This window comes from Ovis aries, chromosome 6, assembly GCF_016772045.2.
Source record: "Ovis aries strain OAR_USU_Benz2616 breed Rambouillet chromosome 6, ARS-UI_Ramb_v3.0, whole genome shotgun sequence".
In the NCBI taxonomy this organism is placed as follows: domain Eukaryota; kingdom Metazoa; phylum Chordata; class Mammalia; order Artiodactyla; family Bovidae; genus Ovis; species Ovis aries.
The window spans coordinates 15,920,973-15,938,403 of record NC_056059.1 but is presented as its reverse complement, the minus strand read 5'-3'; the positions used below and the strand labels follow the sequence as shown (position 1 = coordinate 15,938,403).

General features: G+C 38.6%; 1 protein-coding gene across 1 annotated transcript; it reads left to right on the top strand.

Moving 5' to 3' along the window:
* The first annotated feature begins 262 nt into the window (after positions 1 to 262).
* Positions 263 to 17,031, top strand: RRH (retinal pigment epithelium-derived rhodopsin homolog). Its single transcript, XM_004009620.5, has 7 exons — positions 263 to 476; positions 5,681 to 5,871; positions 7,584 to 7,683; positions 8,223 to 8,376; positions 9,274 to 9,442; positions 11,490 to 11,668; positions 13,101 to 17,031. The coding sequence occupies exons 1-7, from the start codon at positions 347 to 349 to the stop codon at positions 13,213 to 13,215; spliced, it is 1,038 nt and encodes a 345-aa protein (XP_004009669.3). The 5' UTR covers positions 263 to 346; the 3' UTR covers positions 13,216 to 17,031.
* The last annotated feature ends 400 nt before the right edge of the window (positions 17,032 to 17,431 follow it).

Genomic DNA, 17,431 nt, shown 5'->3' with positions numbered 1-17,431 from the left:
CCAGCAGAAATCAGTTAATTCAGGTCCTGATCTGATTTTCTGAGTTTGTTTATTGTTTAAATGGGACGTGTACACTTGATAATCTCCTTGGATACAAAGCTGATGCCCAAATTGGTTAAAATGTGTGTTGTTTGGTATTTCTCTTTATTTTGCTGGTAAGCTTTCCCCTTCTTCTGGGGATTAAAATCCTTTCTTCTTTAGCCCAATTAGATTTGTTAAAGGAGGGCCTCTATGAAAAGGCCCTTCTTTGAGGTCTTTAAGTGGAGATGGAAATGATTGGTTCTGAAAATTTTTCTCTCACTGGCTTCTGAAACATTTCGTAGATATTGAAAGCTCATTATGAAGGATGTCTCAATATCTTCACTGCAAAATGCTAAGGAATAATTTAGGCAACAGTTCAGACTGTAAAAATGAAAATGGCTCTGTCTTTTCACAGACTGAACACAACATTGTTGCAGCTTACTTGATTACTGCAGGTATGGATGTTTACTCCATTAACAGTTATTTTGCTTTTGAATGAGTGAAGAAAAGCTGCGGTTTTTAGCATAAGATAGTAGAAGAAGCATGGCTTCAGAGATAGTGTTTCAAGTTCTGTACTGTTGGCCAACCTCAACAAGTCACTTATCCTTTCTCAGTTGTTGTGCTCATGTGATAAATAAGGATAATACTTGCTCTTCTTCCTGGCTGGTGAAAAGGATAAATGGAAACATTGTTAATGGTGGTTAATCTAACAGATTATTTTGAATTTTGATAGGCAGTGAGATGGGGCTGAGAAAAGTTTTCGAGAAAACAAATAATCATCTGTATGTTTGGTTATTTTATTGTCAAATGAATTTTTATTGGGGGAGAATGTGCACTGTAGCAAAAATGTATTTTTATGGCATTTACTGTTCTCATACATACTTTCTGTAGTTTTGTCATCACTGGTGGAATCTAGTTCAGATTGAAAGATCCTGGAAAAAAATTTAGTTGTAAAAAGAGAGAGCAGATTGTATTGAAGACAGAGTTTGATGATTGAGCTCGTTTTTTAATGCTGTCTTGGAAAACTGAAGTTTGGTTTTCATTTTTTAGTCTCTTTGCAGCAGTGAGCAAGTTCCTTTATCTTTTTGTTCTTCCATTTTCATATCTATAAAATGGGGATAAGAATAAGCTACCAGTTGGGATTGTTACGAAAAATAAAAAAAAATAATGCACAAATATACCTAAATGATATATACAGTGTATGTTGGAGCAAATACTAATGAATTTTAGAGGTAACTTATTATTTTTTGGATTGACTTGTGAAAAATTGTAAGTATATTCAAAAGTAGAGTAAAAACATAGCAAATCCTTCTATACTCAGTTTATTCTTTATAATTGCTTAATTTCCCCATTACTCACAATTAGAGTATCACTTCTCTGCTAGAAACTATGGTTCCTCAGTTAATTTTCATAAATTTTAGTGACATGCTAATAACTCTTTCATTTGAATACCTCTGCATGATAGCCCTGGGTGAGTTCTGTTTTCTTTTTGTGTGTGTGTTGCAACAAAAAGGAGAAAACAATATGCTATTTAATGAGATAATCCCCTTATCACAACTACACAGGAGTACTTTGTATACCAACTTTTGGTTGGTTAGTTTTGGTAAATGACCAAGAAAAGCTGTCTTTTTTGATCTGGTTACAAAGGAAGCATGCAAAGAAGATTTCCTGTTAAGAAAATGTTCTCTCTTGTTCTTATTCCTGTAACAACAATAACAGTAATAGTGGTCTTACTGTGACAGTGGGACTCTGCTACTACTGTTGCCACTACTACATCCACCACCATCACCACCACCACTACTAATGTTATTACTTGAACACTTGGTATATACCAAGCACTGCTATAAGCACTTGCCTGTATGGAATAATTCATCCTCAAACTAATTCAGTAAGTAAATTTGTTTTATTTTCTCCATTTATACTGATAAGAGTTTAAGTAACTTTACCAACACACACACATCTACTAAGTAGCTACACCAGTATTGAACTCAGGTTCTTTGGCTCTAGAACCCTCATGTATAATCACAAGGATTAGTTTTAATGTGTATGTGTTGTATTTTTAGCAAGTGAACTGAAGGGAGCTTGTCTCACCTCATTATGCTTTTGTTTAAATGTTTATTGTTCTTTGGGCCCCCAAACCCCCACCTTTAACAAAACTCACTTAAGCCAAAACTATGAGGAAAAAAGTTTAGTCAAAGCACTTATTTCATTTGCTACTGTTACAAAAAGCCTACTTTACATTTTAAATTTCATTTTTAATTTAATAGTTCTCTTTGGATTTTAGCTCTTACAAACTTTTACCAACTTAAGCTCTCCCTTTTTCCAGTTTATTCTGGGGGTAAGAAGGCATGGTGAATTAAGGATCTGAAATAGATTCATTATGGGTGCATTATAGGCTAAAAGATAAGAGATATTAGGCTGAAAGGATGACTGCATACCAGCTAATGAAGGACCTAAGCTGTGCGGGCAGTAGGGGGCCACTAAATGACATGATCCAATTTGCATTTTAGATATATGCTATAGTGGTAGCTAACAGACCAGGTAGGAGGCACCCTAGGTAGGAGGTATGGTAAAGGTTAAGAAGGCTTCTGAGGAGGAAGTAGTGGCAATGGAGATAGAAAGAGCTAGAATTTAGAATCCATGGTGGTTGGATGTGGAGACTTGGGGAGAAGGTGAGGGAGCATCAGAGATGACAAGTAGGTTTCTTTTTTGGGGCCACTGGATAAATGGTGAAGCTGTTGACACCTGGAGAAGAACATGTTTGGGGCAGGAATGAAAATCTGGGTTCAGTTTGAGAGAAGTCTGATAAAAAGCTGGACACATGGTTTTGAATTTTATGAGACTGATCTGGAAAGTATCAGCATATAGCCTTGACTCTGAAATCACTGAGTGTATGTTAAATGTGAAAAGAAGGAGGTCTAGGACGGAAACTTGGACAATGCGTATGTTTAATAAGGTAGAGAAGAAGAAAGAAAGACCAGGAAGTAGATTGAGAAGGATCTCCCAAAGAGATTGGAGAAGAGCCACAGAAGCCAAAGGGAAATTAAGTGAAAGTGTGTTAATTGCTCAGTCGTGTCCGACTGCAACCCCGTGGACTGTAGCCCACCAGGGTGCTCTGTCAATGGAGTTCTCCAGGCAAGAATACTGGTGTGGGTTGCCATGCCCTTCTCCAGGGGATCTTCCCAACCCAGGGATCAAACCCATGTCTCCTGTATTGCAGGCAGATTCTTTACCTCTGAGCCACCAGGGAAGTCCCTAAGTTAAGTGAACTTAGACCTAACTACTAAATAATCTGTCTACTCATTAGAAAACGGGTTTCCATGGTTAATCAGTCAGTAAAGAATCAGCCCGCGGTGCAGGAGATGTGGGTTCGATCCCTGAGTCAGGAAGATTCCCCTGGGGAAGGGAATGTCTACCCACTTCAGTATTCCTGCCTGGAGAATCCCATGGAGAGAGCAGCCTGGTGGGCTATAGTCCATGAGGTCTCAAAGAGTCAGACACAACTGACTAACACTTTCACAGCTAGAAAATAGAGCAGAGTGCTTGAGACAGCTGCAGAGAAAATAAAGAAAAGGACTAAACTGTTTACCTCATTCCCCACATTATATCTAAATCTACCCCATAAGTACAGTTACTCTATTCTAGTTGCATACTTGGTAGGCAACAAATTTACTACACTGTGTTTTTATCTGACTTTTAAAAAATCAACAAATCTGTAACTAACCAGAAAGATTCTTCAGTTCACTAAACTTTGGAGCTACAATACTGGATGCAAAAGAATCATCAAATCTGATATCATTGTGTCTTAATTATGCTTGCAGGAATAATAGATATTAAGCAATATGAGTTTTAATTGTCTATTAAATAAATCTGCTATATGTCACATACTCAACATAGAAGCCATTAGAAGCCTGTAATTTACACAGGAAGATTAGGAATATATGAGTTAAATAATATAGCATCACATAAGATGAAGTATAGTATAGACAAGAACTTAGAAAATTTATTAGTGATGAGAGGATACTATGAGGAAGACAAGCCTTTGAGGGCAGAATCAGGCTTGAACAGAATTTTGAAGGGTGGATAGCATTTGGATAGGTAAAGGAGTAGGGTGTTCCAAGTGGGAGAAATGAGAGCTGAAATTTACCACATGCCTGGTATATCTGATAGATAACTAGATGGAGGGCTTATTTGGTAAGTGTGAACCATCGCTTCAGTCCAGTTCAGTCCCTCAGCCGTGTCCGACTCTTTGTGACTCCAGAACATTTGCTTAGAGAAGGTAAAACATCTCGAAGCAGAGACTGGGGTACCAGGCTGGACATGTGAACTTTTACCCCACAGACATTGGGGAGTATACTGAGAAGGGTCGTGGTTAATTCTATGTTGTGGCATGCTTATTCTGCCAGCAGCATGCAGGAGGGAAAGAACAGGAGCCTGGAAGATTAATATAACGGAATGTTGAACAGAAGTTTTGACCAAGGCGCCAAACATAATAGAAGATCTTCCTTAGTTGATACCTTTGTGTGTTGGTACTTGGAAACCTTCGCTCTCTCTGGCAATAGCTGGGTCTGCTCACCAGAGTTCTCTTCATGATGGCGAACACCTCTATTCCTTCTGTCCTTTACCCCTCCTTTAGCCCCTAGGAGTCTGGTAATGGCTCTACCCTCTCTCAGTTGTTAGGACCTCGTATGGCTTACATCTGGCTGATGGGAAATTTATTCAGCAGATGGGGGTGTTAAGCAGGCTAACATTCACATCCAGTCTACTCAACAGTATTTCTCATTGTAAATTAATACATTGGCATTCAGATTAAGAATTTCAGTCATCAGTCTCCCTGAATCCAGCCAATTCTGGGGCACTGACAGCACTGAGTCTCTGGATCTGTAGCAAGGGCTAAGAGTCAGATCCCAGACTGTGGAAACTTCACTAGGGTGATGTGGCCTGTGAGGTTTCTCAGTGGATCTGAGAGCCAGCTTGACTTCCTGTCTAGCTAGCCAAACCTTGTTGTGTGCATTCTTATTTAGGGATGTACGTGTATGTGTATGTGTAATCAGATTTGAACATGCTAAGTTTTAAGTAATATTGAAATAGTCATATGATGCTTAATACATGTCTAATGGCAATGAGTTGTATGAAAAAGGATGAGGGACTGGAGCGTATTTCAGGAATAGAAAGTGTTAGTGTCCTAACAGAAGTGCTGTTAGGACAGAATGATAGCTGAGGCCTGAGAAACGGAGAAAGAAGAGCCTCCATCTTCAGGAAGGAGGAGAGGAAATTAAGCTGCCAAAGGAGACTATATGGTCACACACACACACACACACACATATAAACATATGTATCCTAAAAATCAGCATTGGTGGTATCATGGGAGTCACTTCAAGGATGGAGTGATCAATAGTGATGTCGTTAAATGCCATCCTTTGGTGCTGGTTTATACAGGTGGTGGATTCTTTGTGTTTTGATTTTTATATTTCTGTTTTCACAAGAGGGCTGTGACAATAGCACAACTAGTTTGAAGAATAGCTGGAGCTCTTGCAGTAAATGAACCAAAACCGATTTGTGAATTTGCTTTGTTTCTGAAGGAATTTAAATATTTAATTTTTATTTTAGTTTTGCACATTCAAATTAAGTGAAATGTCTGATTTGTTTATGTTCTCAGGTGTGATAAGTATCCTCAGCAACATAATTGTTCTAGGCATCTTCATTAAGTTCAAGGAACTTCGGACACCCACAAATGCAATTATCATCAACCTGGCTGTTACTGATATAGGGGTCAGTAGCATTGGCTACCCCATGTCTGCTGCTTCAGATCTGCATGGAAGCTGGAAATTTGGATATGCAGGATGTCAGGTATCAGAGATCCTTAGAATCAAAGCAAAATGAACTAGATTAAGAGCTTGTAAGTTTAAGTGTCTTTACAAAATCAAATAGTTTTATGTAGCATAATAGACATGGTGCTGTTATTGAAAACAGCTTCAGGAGTGACTAGGAAATATATTCTTTAATAAGAGAAATGAAAGCAGTAGCCATCATTATATTTTCAAAATTTCCCCAACCTAAAGGAAAAAATTAAACTAGCAAAAAATTAGAAGAAAAGTGAACATTTGCATATTCAAATAAAAACTTGCGTATTGCAAATTCAAAAAGAAATACTCTGCTTTCCTTTGAAACAATAAAATACTTAATGACTATATCATAATGTCTGAGTAATATAGTTAAACTACATGTTGATTTTTTTTCTGTGGTAAGTTCTTTGTGAGAATTGCTGGTAAACATATCTGCTATAATTTTTACTGACAAGAAAATAAATTAATATAGTTTGCAGTAATGACTTTTGGCCCAATTTTTTAGAACTGTTTGCTGTTTTGAGCTATATAGCTGTAGAGAATAAAATGAAAACAGTAGAGAACAGTGAGTACCCATTTATGCATCAGCAGGTTTTGGCAAATCTTGATGATTTGCAATATGACCTTCAGGTTGTTTGGGGCTTCTTGCTTTTTGTTTTTGGTTGTGCTTCAGGGCTTATGGGATCTTAGTTCCCCAACCAGAGATGGAACCCAGGGCCCTGGCAATGAGAGTGCAGAGTCCTAACCACTGGACTGCCAGGGAATTCTCTGTTCCCAATTTTTAAAAAACACAAATGTTCTCATACATGTCTCTTTCTGCACTGAGAGTTTCTTTAGATACATTGCTAGCAGGGGAATGGTTTGGTGGTAGATAACACAACGTCAGCTTTATCAGGTGTGGCCAAATCATTCTTCAAAATGGTGGTGCCAACTGTGAGAACTTCTGTTGCTCCACATGTTCGCCAGTGCTTGGGACTGTCGGACTTGTAAATTCGTAGTGTTGTGATGGATGTAAAATAGTGTCTTATGATTTGCATTCCTTTCAATATTTAGTGTGATGGTACATCTTATGTCATAGACACCCTGGTTTCCTCTTGTGTGAATAGCCCATTTTTCTGTTTGTCTTTTCCCCTTAGTGAATTGTCTGTTTTCTGAATCCCAGTCTTTTGTTGGTTATATGCACTGCACTTGATTTATGGTTTGTTTTTGCCCTCTTTAGAGTATGTATAGAAGTTTTACTTTAAATCTTAGCTTTTTTTAAAAAGCTTATTTTAATTAATGAAGTCCCAGAATGTTTTCTGTAAGTACCTTTATTAAGCCACTTACAATTTGACAATAGATGATGTATTTTAACATTATTAAAATAGAAAATGGGGCTTCCCTGGTGGCTCAGTGGTAAAGAATCTGCCTACAGTGCAGGAAACGCAGGTGCGACCCCTGGGTTGTGAAGATTCCCTGGAGGAGGAAATGGAACCCACTCTAGTACTCTTGCCTATGAAATCCCAGGACAGAGGAGTCAGGATGCAAAGAGTTGGACACGACTGAGTGACTGAACACACGCACAAAATAGAAGACACTCAATGTATTTATTTACTGTTCAATGTATTTAAAATATATTAAAAAATATATATATATATTTTAGCAATGGGATAAAAGTGTAAATGTCTCTTGGGAAGGTGTGTAGAATGGTGGAATCGTTCCAATTTTGATTTTCAGATTTATGCTGGGTTGAATATATTTTTTGGAATGGCAAGTATTGGATTGCTTACGGTCGTGGCCGTGGATCGATACCTGACCATCTGCCATCCGGATGCAGGTACAGCACCTTTCTCAGCTTTTGCAATAAACCCATTTGCCTAACTTCTGCTTGTCACACTTTCGCTTCAAAATGTATTCATAAATGTAATGACTTGCGACATGGTCAGCCTTCTTTCTCTGATAATCCTTAATTGGAAGTTTCAGTGGTTTTCTATTATACCTAGAATAAAATTCAAATTTCATAACATGGCCCCCAAGACCCTACGTGTTCTGACCCCTGACTACCTTTGCAGCATAGCCTGGGATCTTGTCACTTTGGGGTACTGGTGAAACTCTTTCCCAATTTGGGGTCTTTATAGATGCTATTTCCCTAGTGTTTCTCCCTGCCTATCCTCTGATTCATCATTTTATCATTCAAGTTTCAGCTTAAATGTTATTTTTTTTCCAGAATATGAATTCATAGGTTTTGTGTGAACTAAAGTGCTCTGTAAAGAATCTACTTGGTAATAATTTTGAATAATCAGTTAAAATAAGATGAAGATGTGAAATGATCACATCATTGGGAAATGATTTAATATTCCATCTATTTGTTAATAGGAAGAAGAATGACCACCAACACTTACATCAGCATGATTCTGGGGGCTTGGACCAATGGCCTGTTTTGGGCTTTGATGCCTATCATTGGGTGGGCTAGTTATGCCCCAGATCCTACTGGGGCCACCTGTACCATAAACTGGCGGAAAAATGATGTGTAAGAAATGTATATGCAGTCTATAATTAAATGCTTCTAATGCAGACACGTTTTCACCATTTTAAATTTAACCTCAGATCTAATGTTTCTCATATAGAGTGTGGCAAAGGGTTTCCTTGGTTTAGATGATGTGATTCCAACTAGGGACGAATTGAGAACCGTGAATTATGTTAATTTGCGAGGACAGGGCATCCCTTTGTCTCCCTGCTGTGTTCCCTCCTTCCTGTCCTTTGGCAGCAAAGAGGATACAGAGCCTCCTTTAGCTACACCTTAGAGGTAGGACCTATGGGGGAAAGGACTATTGGTGGAGCTAGACAGTGTGCAGTTCTGGAGAAAGCCCAGGCTTTCTTTTCTGGTGATAAAGCATCTTCTGAGAATTACACAGCAAAAGTACAGTCCCTGCAAGGATTGCTTACTCATCAGTGATGCTCTTCTATGTTTACTAAGGAAAAGAAGGTAATTTAGTTCATTAAAGGAAGTGAAAGATTACTCAGAAAAGTAAACAGAAAATTTCTCTCAAACTAAGTCTAAGTCTAAACATTTTTCTGTACAGGGTCAAAAAATAAATATTTTAGATTTTACAGGCAAGGTTGTCTCCATTGCAACTGTTCATCTCTGCCTGTGGAAGCAGCCATAGACAGTAAGGAAATGACTGTGGTTCCAATAAAATTTTATTTACAAAAACAGGCGACAAGCCGGATTTGCCCACAGGTCATCGTTTGCCAACCTCTAGTCTGAATGAACTAAAAGTCGAATGTACCTCCTAAGCTGTTTACTAACACTAGACAATGCCAGTATTACTTCTGGTAATTATTCTGTTTCCCTTCCCCTATTTAATACATTAGATGAATAGTGATTTAATGTCATGATTTAATTATTTCCTTTTCTTACTTTCAGGTCTTTTGTTTCTTACACGATGATGGTAGTTGCGATAAATTTTATCGTGCCCTTAACAGTGATGTTTTACTGTTATTACCATGTCACTCAATCCATTAAACATCATGGTACTAATAACTGCACTGAGTACCTCAACAGAGATTGGTCAGATCAGGTAGATGTAACAAAGGTAAGGCATTAAAATCCTTAAGAAAGTTCTTTAATCAAGCTTCTACATGGACATGGTTCCTTGGCCCTGTAGTCATCTCTCCCCAACTCCCGATTCTTATTTTATGCCTTTTTTTCTGGTGTTGGCCTCCATATTTCTAAACAATGTACTTATCTACTGTTTCAGGTATTTTTGCTTGCTGCTACTTCTTGATTTCCTACTGTGAATGAAGAGAACTTCTCTTATACCACCATCTTTTCCTTCTCCCCACCAACATCTCTCATCTTGTCAATAAAATGTTAATATTTGGCTAGATGAAGAGTCAATTTTACATTATTGTGATTATCTAAATTTCATTTATTGCAGATCTCTGTAGGGCTGTATGACTTATATTTCTTTTTTTTTTTTTTTTATACAACTATTCCCCCTTTGGAGTTAACAGTTCATTCCTTTTCTTTTTCTTTCTTGTCTTCTGTCCATCTGTCTCCCCTTCTCTTCTTCTCTCCCTCTCTCCTCCCCTTCCACCCCCCATCTCTCTATAGCTTTGTTTCCTGACTGTTCTGTGTGAAAATGAAGTGATTTTGGAAAGTAGAAGCATTAGTCACTCAGTCGTGTCCAACTCTTTGTGACCCCATGGACTGTAGCCTACCAGGCCTCTCTGTCCATGGCATTCTCCAGGCAAGAACACTGGAGTCAGTAACCATTTCCTTCTCCAGGGTGATCTTCTCAACTCAGGGATTGAACCCAGGTCTCCTGCATTGCAGGCAGATTCTTTACTCTATCAGCCACCAGGGGAGCCTGACTGTCCTATGTACCTGTCCCTAATTCATCTCTAAATAATCTATCAGAAGCTTCAGTTTCCTCTTAGTATTTTCATATGCATCAGAGACTAAATTGACTTCATCTTTTTCTTAGTTATCCTCCTGACACCCCCAGATCTCCTGCCCCAGATTACATTGGCTCTTCTTTAAGATGACTACCTAGAAAGTCAGTATCCCCACACCGCCTTTATCACAAACTGAGAATGCCTTTGGCCTGTCTCCTGGATCAGATCACCTGTTTTCTGGATTGCATGTCTTCCTTTTTTTTTTTTTTTTTTGGTTGATTTTCTCACAGTTGGTGGAACACATCCCCTAACAGAGTCCTGAGAACGTTATAGGGAAGTAAAATTTTTAAGATTTGGCATGCCTGAAAATGTCTTAATGCTCCTATTATATTTGATTGATTGTTCATTTGGCATAGAATTCAAAGTAGAAAAATGATTTTCAGAGATGTTTGAAAGCATTACTATATAGTCTCTCAGTTTTAGGTGTTGCTGTTGAGAAGACTGACAGTTTACTTGTGGTCTGTGTTCTCTCTGGAAGCTTGTCATTTTCTCTTTGTCTCCAGTTTTCTCTCTGAAATGTGATGCTGACGTGCCTTGATATAGCTCTTTATTCACCCATGTACGGATACTGGGTGAGTGCTTTCAATGTCAAGACTCAGATCTCCCCTTCTGGGAGCTTCCTTGTATTATTTCTCTCTGGAATTTCACTTCCCTTTTTGTTTTCTCTATTCTCTTTTCCTGGAACTCTTTTTATTTGGGTATTTAATATCCTGGATTTATCTTTTAACTTTCTTAAATATTATTTCCTACACTGTCTCTCTTCGGGGTGTTGTTTGTTTGTCTTGGTTTCTACTTTCTGAGAGATTTCCTCAACCATATCCAGGACTGAGATTGGGTGAGGAGATGCTCAAGCCTGGGTTGTAAAATTTAAGCAAGCACTGAAAAGCTCAGTAACCCCAAAAAGATAAATCCAGCTGTATTCTCCTCAGCTCACCAGCAGAAAGAGGGCATTCTTTACATTCATGAACCAGTTCATCCGTTTCACAAGCTCCAGTTATCATAGCTGACTTTAGGTGTATTAGCGGAGTACAATGAGGGGAAAATTTCAGTGTTTCCTCTATGTCTTCACCATCATAAACTTATTCAAGTTCCAATCCGGATAATTTTTCATGCAGTTTTAGATGTGCTAGCTATTTTGATATTTTAGTTCTTGGGCTTGGTGAATACTGATTTCTTTTACAGATGTCTGTGATAATGATCCTCATGTTTCTGGCGGCGTGGTCCCCTTATTCCATTGTGTGCTTATGGGCATCTCTTGGTGACCCAAAGGAGATTCCTCCCTCAGTGGCCATCATAGCTCCCCTGTTCGCAAAATCTTCTACATTCTACAATCCTTGTATTTATGTGATTGCTAATAAAAAGTAAGTCGTGTCTAAAATGCTTCTCAACTTAAAAAAAAAAAAAGAGTGTATACAGAAAGAATGTTAGAAAGGCAATGGATAATGTTCTAAATTTTGGGGGAGGTAAATGACAGAAACTCGCTTCAGGTGAAATTAGGAGTGATTTGGTTCATGCAACTGCACTGTAGAAGCATTCAGGACCTGAAATGTCTAGGACATTTCTGTGACAGACTCTTTGGGTAATTCAAGACCAAGTTCCACCAGCTAAGCATCCCCAGATGCAAGTTTCATCTTTGATGGCCCTCTGGCAGCAATGACCCTGGAAGGTTTTGCAAAGAAAACCTGTAATCAGTTTTGCAAAGAAAAGAGTGATTCTGTTATTGGAAAGTGGACAAAGCAAGGCCAGTTGGGTTCCCTATGTGGGTAGCATAACTGTATATTTACTAGAAGGAAGACATATCATTCAGATGCAAGAGAAAAATTCATTGTTAACATAACAGGCTTCAGGATTGTGTAGTCACTGAGGATAATGGAGACTCTTCCTTTCCCCCTTTTGTTGAGCCTCTGAGCAAGGATTTCTTTCCTGCCTCCTCAGTGCAGCTTTTGTCCTTTAGTCGCTAAGTCGTGTCTGACCCTTTTGCGACTCCACGAGCTGTTCATGGGATTTCCGGGCAAGAATACTGGAATGGGTTGCCATTTCCTTCTCCAGGGGATCTTCCTGACCCAGGGATCAAACCTGAGGCTCCTGCTGAGCCTCCTGCATTGCAGACAGTTTCTTTACCCTTGAGCCTCCAGGTAGGGCAGCTTAGACTACTTCATTTACTGTTACTGCTTAAAGGTGGATTGAACCAATTTATTGTGCTTAAATATTTGACCAGAAAATCTCAGTAGATGTGAAGTACTGATAATTTGATCCTGGATTGCCAGTGCTGCTTCTATTAAGCTTATATATTTATGCACATGTTTGGGAAAGCGACTTTAGCCATAGGTATATGAAGAAACATAAAAACTTTTAAGATCAAATAGACCACATAAGAAGAATAAAGAACACATCTTAAATTTAGAGTCTATTAGTAGTTCTTTTGGAAAGGTCAGGCATTAAACTGGCCTTTGCTCATTAGAATAAATGTCTGAAATACCCATCCTTAGTTCAAGTAAATGATTCCTTGCAACTGACATTGTCATCTTAGACATGGTGTCATCTTAAACCTAGTTATTTATTTTTATTAAATGTCTTCGATGTTTACAATCAGTGGGGCAAAATTGATCTTTAATTGTACTGTATACTTTATAATACATTTATAAAGGTCTCAATAGGATATATTAAAGTTGAAAGCAGAAATTTATGTGGAGATGCTAATTGGCAGTAGTGGCATCTTAGTCATATTTGAAAGTTCTTTAAACATTCCAAGTCATCATGGGATAATGCCAGATTTTCCCTTTTTTGTTATAGGTTTCGAAGGGCGATGGTGGCCATGTTCAAATGTCAGACTACCCAAGCAATGCCTGTGACGAGTATTTTACCAATGGATGTACCTCAAAACCCTCTGACTTCTGGAAAAGTCTGAAATAAGAGGAACTCACACATTTATCAAAACATTTTCTTTACTTTTTTTTTTTGTAGTGGTTTAATTTCATTTTAAATGTGAGCTCATTTCAATCAAATAGAGACAAAGAATATTGTCTTAATAGACTATAAATTTCTCAAGTGTAGTTTATAGTTCTGTTTGTGGACTGGCGAACATTGGGAATGTTTCACTATTTCCTTACATGTAAACATACTGCTCATCTAGTTTGATGAATAGAGGCACATGAGATTAAGGCCTCTTCTCTTTCTCCCTATCATGGTGTGTATTACAGTGTATCAATGACCTGGTGTCTTGCCTGGTTCCTCCACTAGATTAGAAGCAACTGCTATTTTAATGTTCAGTTCTGTTGCTCAGTTGTATCTGACTCTTTGTGACCCCATGAACTGCAGCACGCCAGGCCTCCCTGTAATTTTAATGTTAGAATAAATTAATAGTAATAATAGTTATTATCATCAAAAAAGCAAGAGAGTTCCAGAAAAACATCTATTTCTGCTTTATTTTACTATGCCAAAGCTTTTGACTAGGTAGATCACAATAAACTGTGGAAAACTCTGAAAGAGATGGGAATACCAGACCACCTGACCTTCCTCTTGAGAAACCTGTATGTAGGTCAGGAAGCAACAGTTAGAACTGGACATGGAACAACGGACTGGTTACAAATAGGAAAAGGAGTATGCCAAGGCTGTATATTGTCACCCTGCTTATTTAACTTCTATGCAGAGTACATCATGAGAAACACTGGGCTGGAAGAAGCACAAGCTGGAATCAAGATTGCTGGGAGAAATATTAATAACCTCAGATATGCAGATGACACCACCCTTATGGCAGAAAGTGAAGAGGAACTCAAAAGTCTCTTGATGAAAGTGAAAGAGGAGAGTGAAAAATTTGGCTTAAAGCTCAACATTCAGAAAACGAAGATCATGGCATCCAGTCCCATCACTTCATGGCAAATAGATGGGCAAACAGTGGAAACAGTGGCTGACTTTATTTTTGGGGGCTCCAAAATCACTACAGATGGTGACTGCAGCCATGAAATTAAAAGACGCTTACTCCTTGGAAGAAAAGTTATGACCAACCTAGATAGCATATTGAAAAGCAGAGACATTACTTTGTCAACAAAGGTCCGTCTAGTCAAGGCTATGGTTTTTCCAGTAGTCATGTATGGATGTGAGAGTTGGACTATAAAGAAAGATGTGCACCAAAGAATTGATGCTTTTGAACTGTGGTGTTGGAGTAGACTCTTGAGAGTCCCTTGGACTGCAAGGAGATCCAACCAATCCATCCTAAAGGAGACCAGTCCTGGGTGTTCATTGGAAGGATTGATGTTGAAGCTGAAACTCCAATACTTTGGCCGCCTCATGTGAAGAGCTGACTCATTGGAAAAGACCCTGATGCTGGGAAAGATTGAGGGCAGGAGGAGAAGGGGATGACAGAGGATGAGGTGGTTGGATGGCATCACCGACTCAATGGAGATGAGTTTGAGTAAACGTTGGGAGTTGGTGATGGACAGGGAGGCTGGCGTGCTGCAGTTCATGGGGTTGCAAGGAGTTGGACATGACTGAGCAACTGAACTGAACTGAACTGAGTAATAGTTAATGGGCTTCACTAGTGGCTAAATGGTAAAGAATCTGCTTGCCAATGCAGGAGTTATGGGTTCAATCCCTGGGTCAGGAAGATCCCCTGGAAAAGGAAATGTCAACTCACTCCAGTATTCTAGGGAATTCCACTAACAGAGGAGCCTCGGGGTATAGTCCATGGGATCACCAAAGAGTTGGACATGACTTAGCAACTAAAAAGCACAACAACAAATAATGGTTAATAGTCTTTAATAAATAATTACTGAAATAAGTTGTTGGAATTTATTTCTAGCTAGAATGGGAAACTGTCAGCATTTCATAATTTTCAAATTTTTTTTTTTTTTTTGCATTTTTAATATTCTCTTAAAGAGTTTATTATAAACTAGTGTCACAGGCCACAAGGAAGTAAAAGGACTATGTACAGCCTTACAGGTAACAGGCAGGGAGCTGAGGAGGGCCAAGATGAGCCTAGGGCCTTGGTATGTAAGGGAAACCAGACAATCCGGTGAGACTCCGCGAACAACGGCTTAACAAACAAACTCTGTGGCATAATTTTCAAATTTTAATGCAATTTTTCACTTACTATTTAACAAAAATAATCAAATGAATATTAAGCACTATTGTTTTTAAATACATGGCAGTCAATGCCATATATATTTTATGCAACACTATAACCTGTGCATATTAATATGTGTTACACTTTTTTAATTACTATTTTTATATGTATGTATTTCCATATATTTGACATTAGAATTAAGTTTAATCAGAGTGGGGGTTTCTGTATCTTTGTTCTCTTTTTCCTATCTTGTTTTGTTGATGAAAAAATTAATCAATAGTCAGTGTAAGAAAGGAATAGGAAGTTTTATTTGAGCTAGCCTCAAGATTATAACCCAAGAGACAGTCTTTCAGAAAGCTCTGAGGACTGTTCCAGAAAGGTGAATGGGAAGGCTGGTATATATGTGCAATGAAGAACATATCTTGGTAAAAAGTTACTGCTTTTTCAAGGAACAGGTATCTTAGCTAATATTTTTAGTGCTCTTTTATGTATGGAAAGATGCAAGAAACTGGGTTCATAAAATTTTCTCCTTAAAATCCATAACCATCTGACGGGTCAGTTCTGCTGGTTTCCCCAGAGCAATAGTGCCTCATCCTGACCTTCACGCTGAATTCCTTTCAGGATGTACTGTAGGTCAGTGACTACTGTGGCTAATGACTTGATTCTTGTAGAACTGGATAGTGGGCACCATTGTTTATTTTATAACGCTCTAATTTGGATAATAATTTCGACCAAGGTTAGAGAAGGATTTTGTGACTCATTTGTCCCTCAGTGCTAGGAATGCTCATTCCCAGGTCAGGTGGGGATTTTGTTGATAGGCCACTCCATTTGCTGTTCCTGGACTAGGCCCAGTTAACAGCAACCAAAAGCCTCTGGACTGCCTGTCTTACCAGTCTGTTATGGTCCAGGAACTGTTCCCTCTTGTTGATTATCCCCGTATATAGACTTCCACTGTTAGAATCCTTGATCTTATTATAGAACTATATATTTGGTCAATTGTTTTAAGTTCTCTAGTCATTATTACTTTTATCTGAGGCTCAGTCATGCATCTGGTAATGCAGACTGAATACAAATAATATAGCTGCTGCTGCTAGTAATATTAATAAGGTCATAAGCAAGTATTTAAGATAAGAATTTCCATCACGTGTGGCCCAGTATATCCCCAGCTCATCTCTCCCAGTCTGTTCTGTACTAATTGTGGACCAATAATGGATATTTAAATTGCTAAAATATTCCCGGTGGTTCATCAACGCAATTCTTAGAGTTGTGGATGAACCACTGGGAATATTTTAGTACAAATACTTTTTGTGTGGGGAAGGCAAGGAGAAATTACTCTATCTGAGTGTTTCCTCAGATTAGAATTACTGGATAAAAATATAGAAACAGTATTATTGTTGTGAGCTTGTGCTCTTGAAAGACTGAACTAATTTACGTGGCCACTGGCAGTGAAGAATTCACTTTCCCATTATAGTCCTGCTAATAGTGCTGTATTTCTTTAAAACTAAAAGCTATATACTTTAACAAATTCATTTCATTTCACGTTTCTTTAACTGCTAGTGAGGCTGTGTATCTTTGGATATTGTGTTTTCTTATGTATTTATTTTTGTAGGCTGTTTCTTTAGCACCTTTGACTGCAAATAAAGGAAAGTTCAGTTCAGTTCAGTTCAGTCGCTCAGTTGTGTCCGACTCTTTGCGACCCCATGAATCGCAGCACGCCAGGCCTCCCTGTCTATCACCAACTCCCGGAGTTCACTCAGACTCACGTCTATCGAGTCAGTGATGCCATCCAGCCATCTCATCCTCTGTCGTCCCCTTCTTCTCCTGCCCTCAATCCCTCCCAGCATCAGAGTCTTTTCCAATGAGTCAACACTTCGCATGAGGTGGCCAAAGTACTGGAGTTTCAGCTTTAGCATCATTCCTTCCAAAGAACACCCAGGGCTGATCTCCTTCAGAATAGACTGGTTGGATCTCCTTGCAGTCCAAGGGACTCTCAAGAGTCTTCTCCAACACCACACTTCAAAAGCATCAATTCTTTGGCGCTCAGCCTTCTTCACAGTCCAAC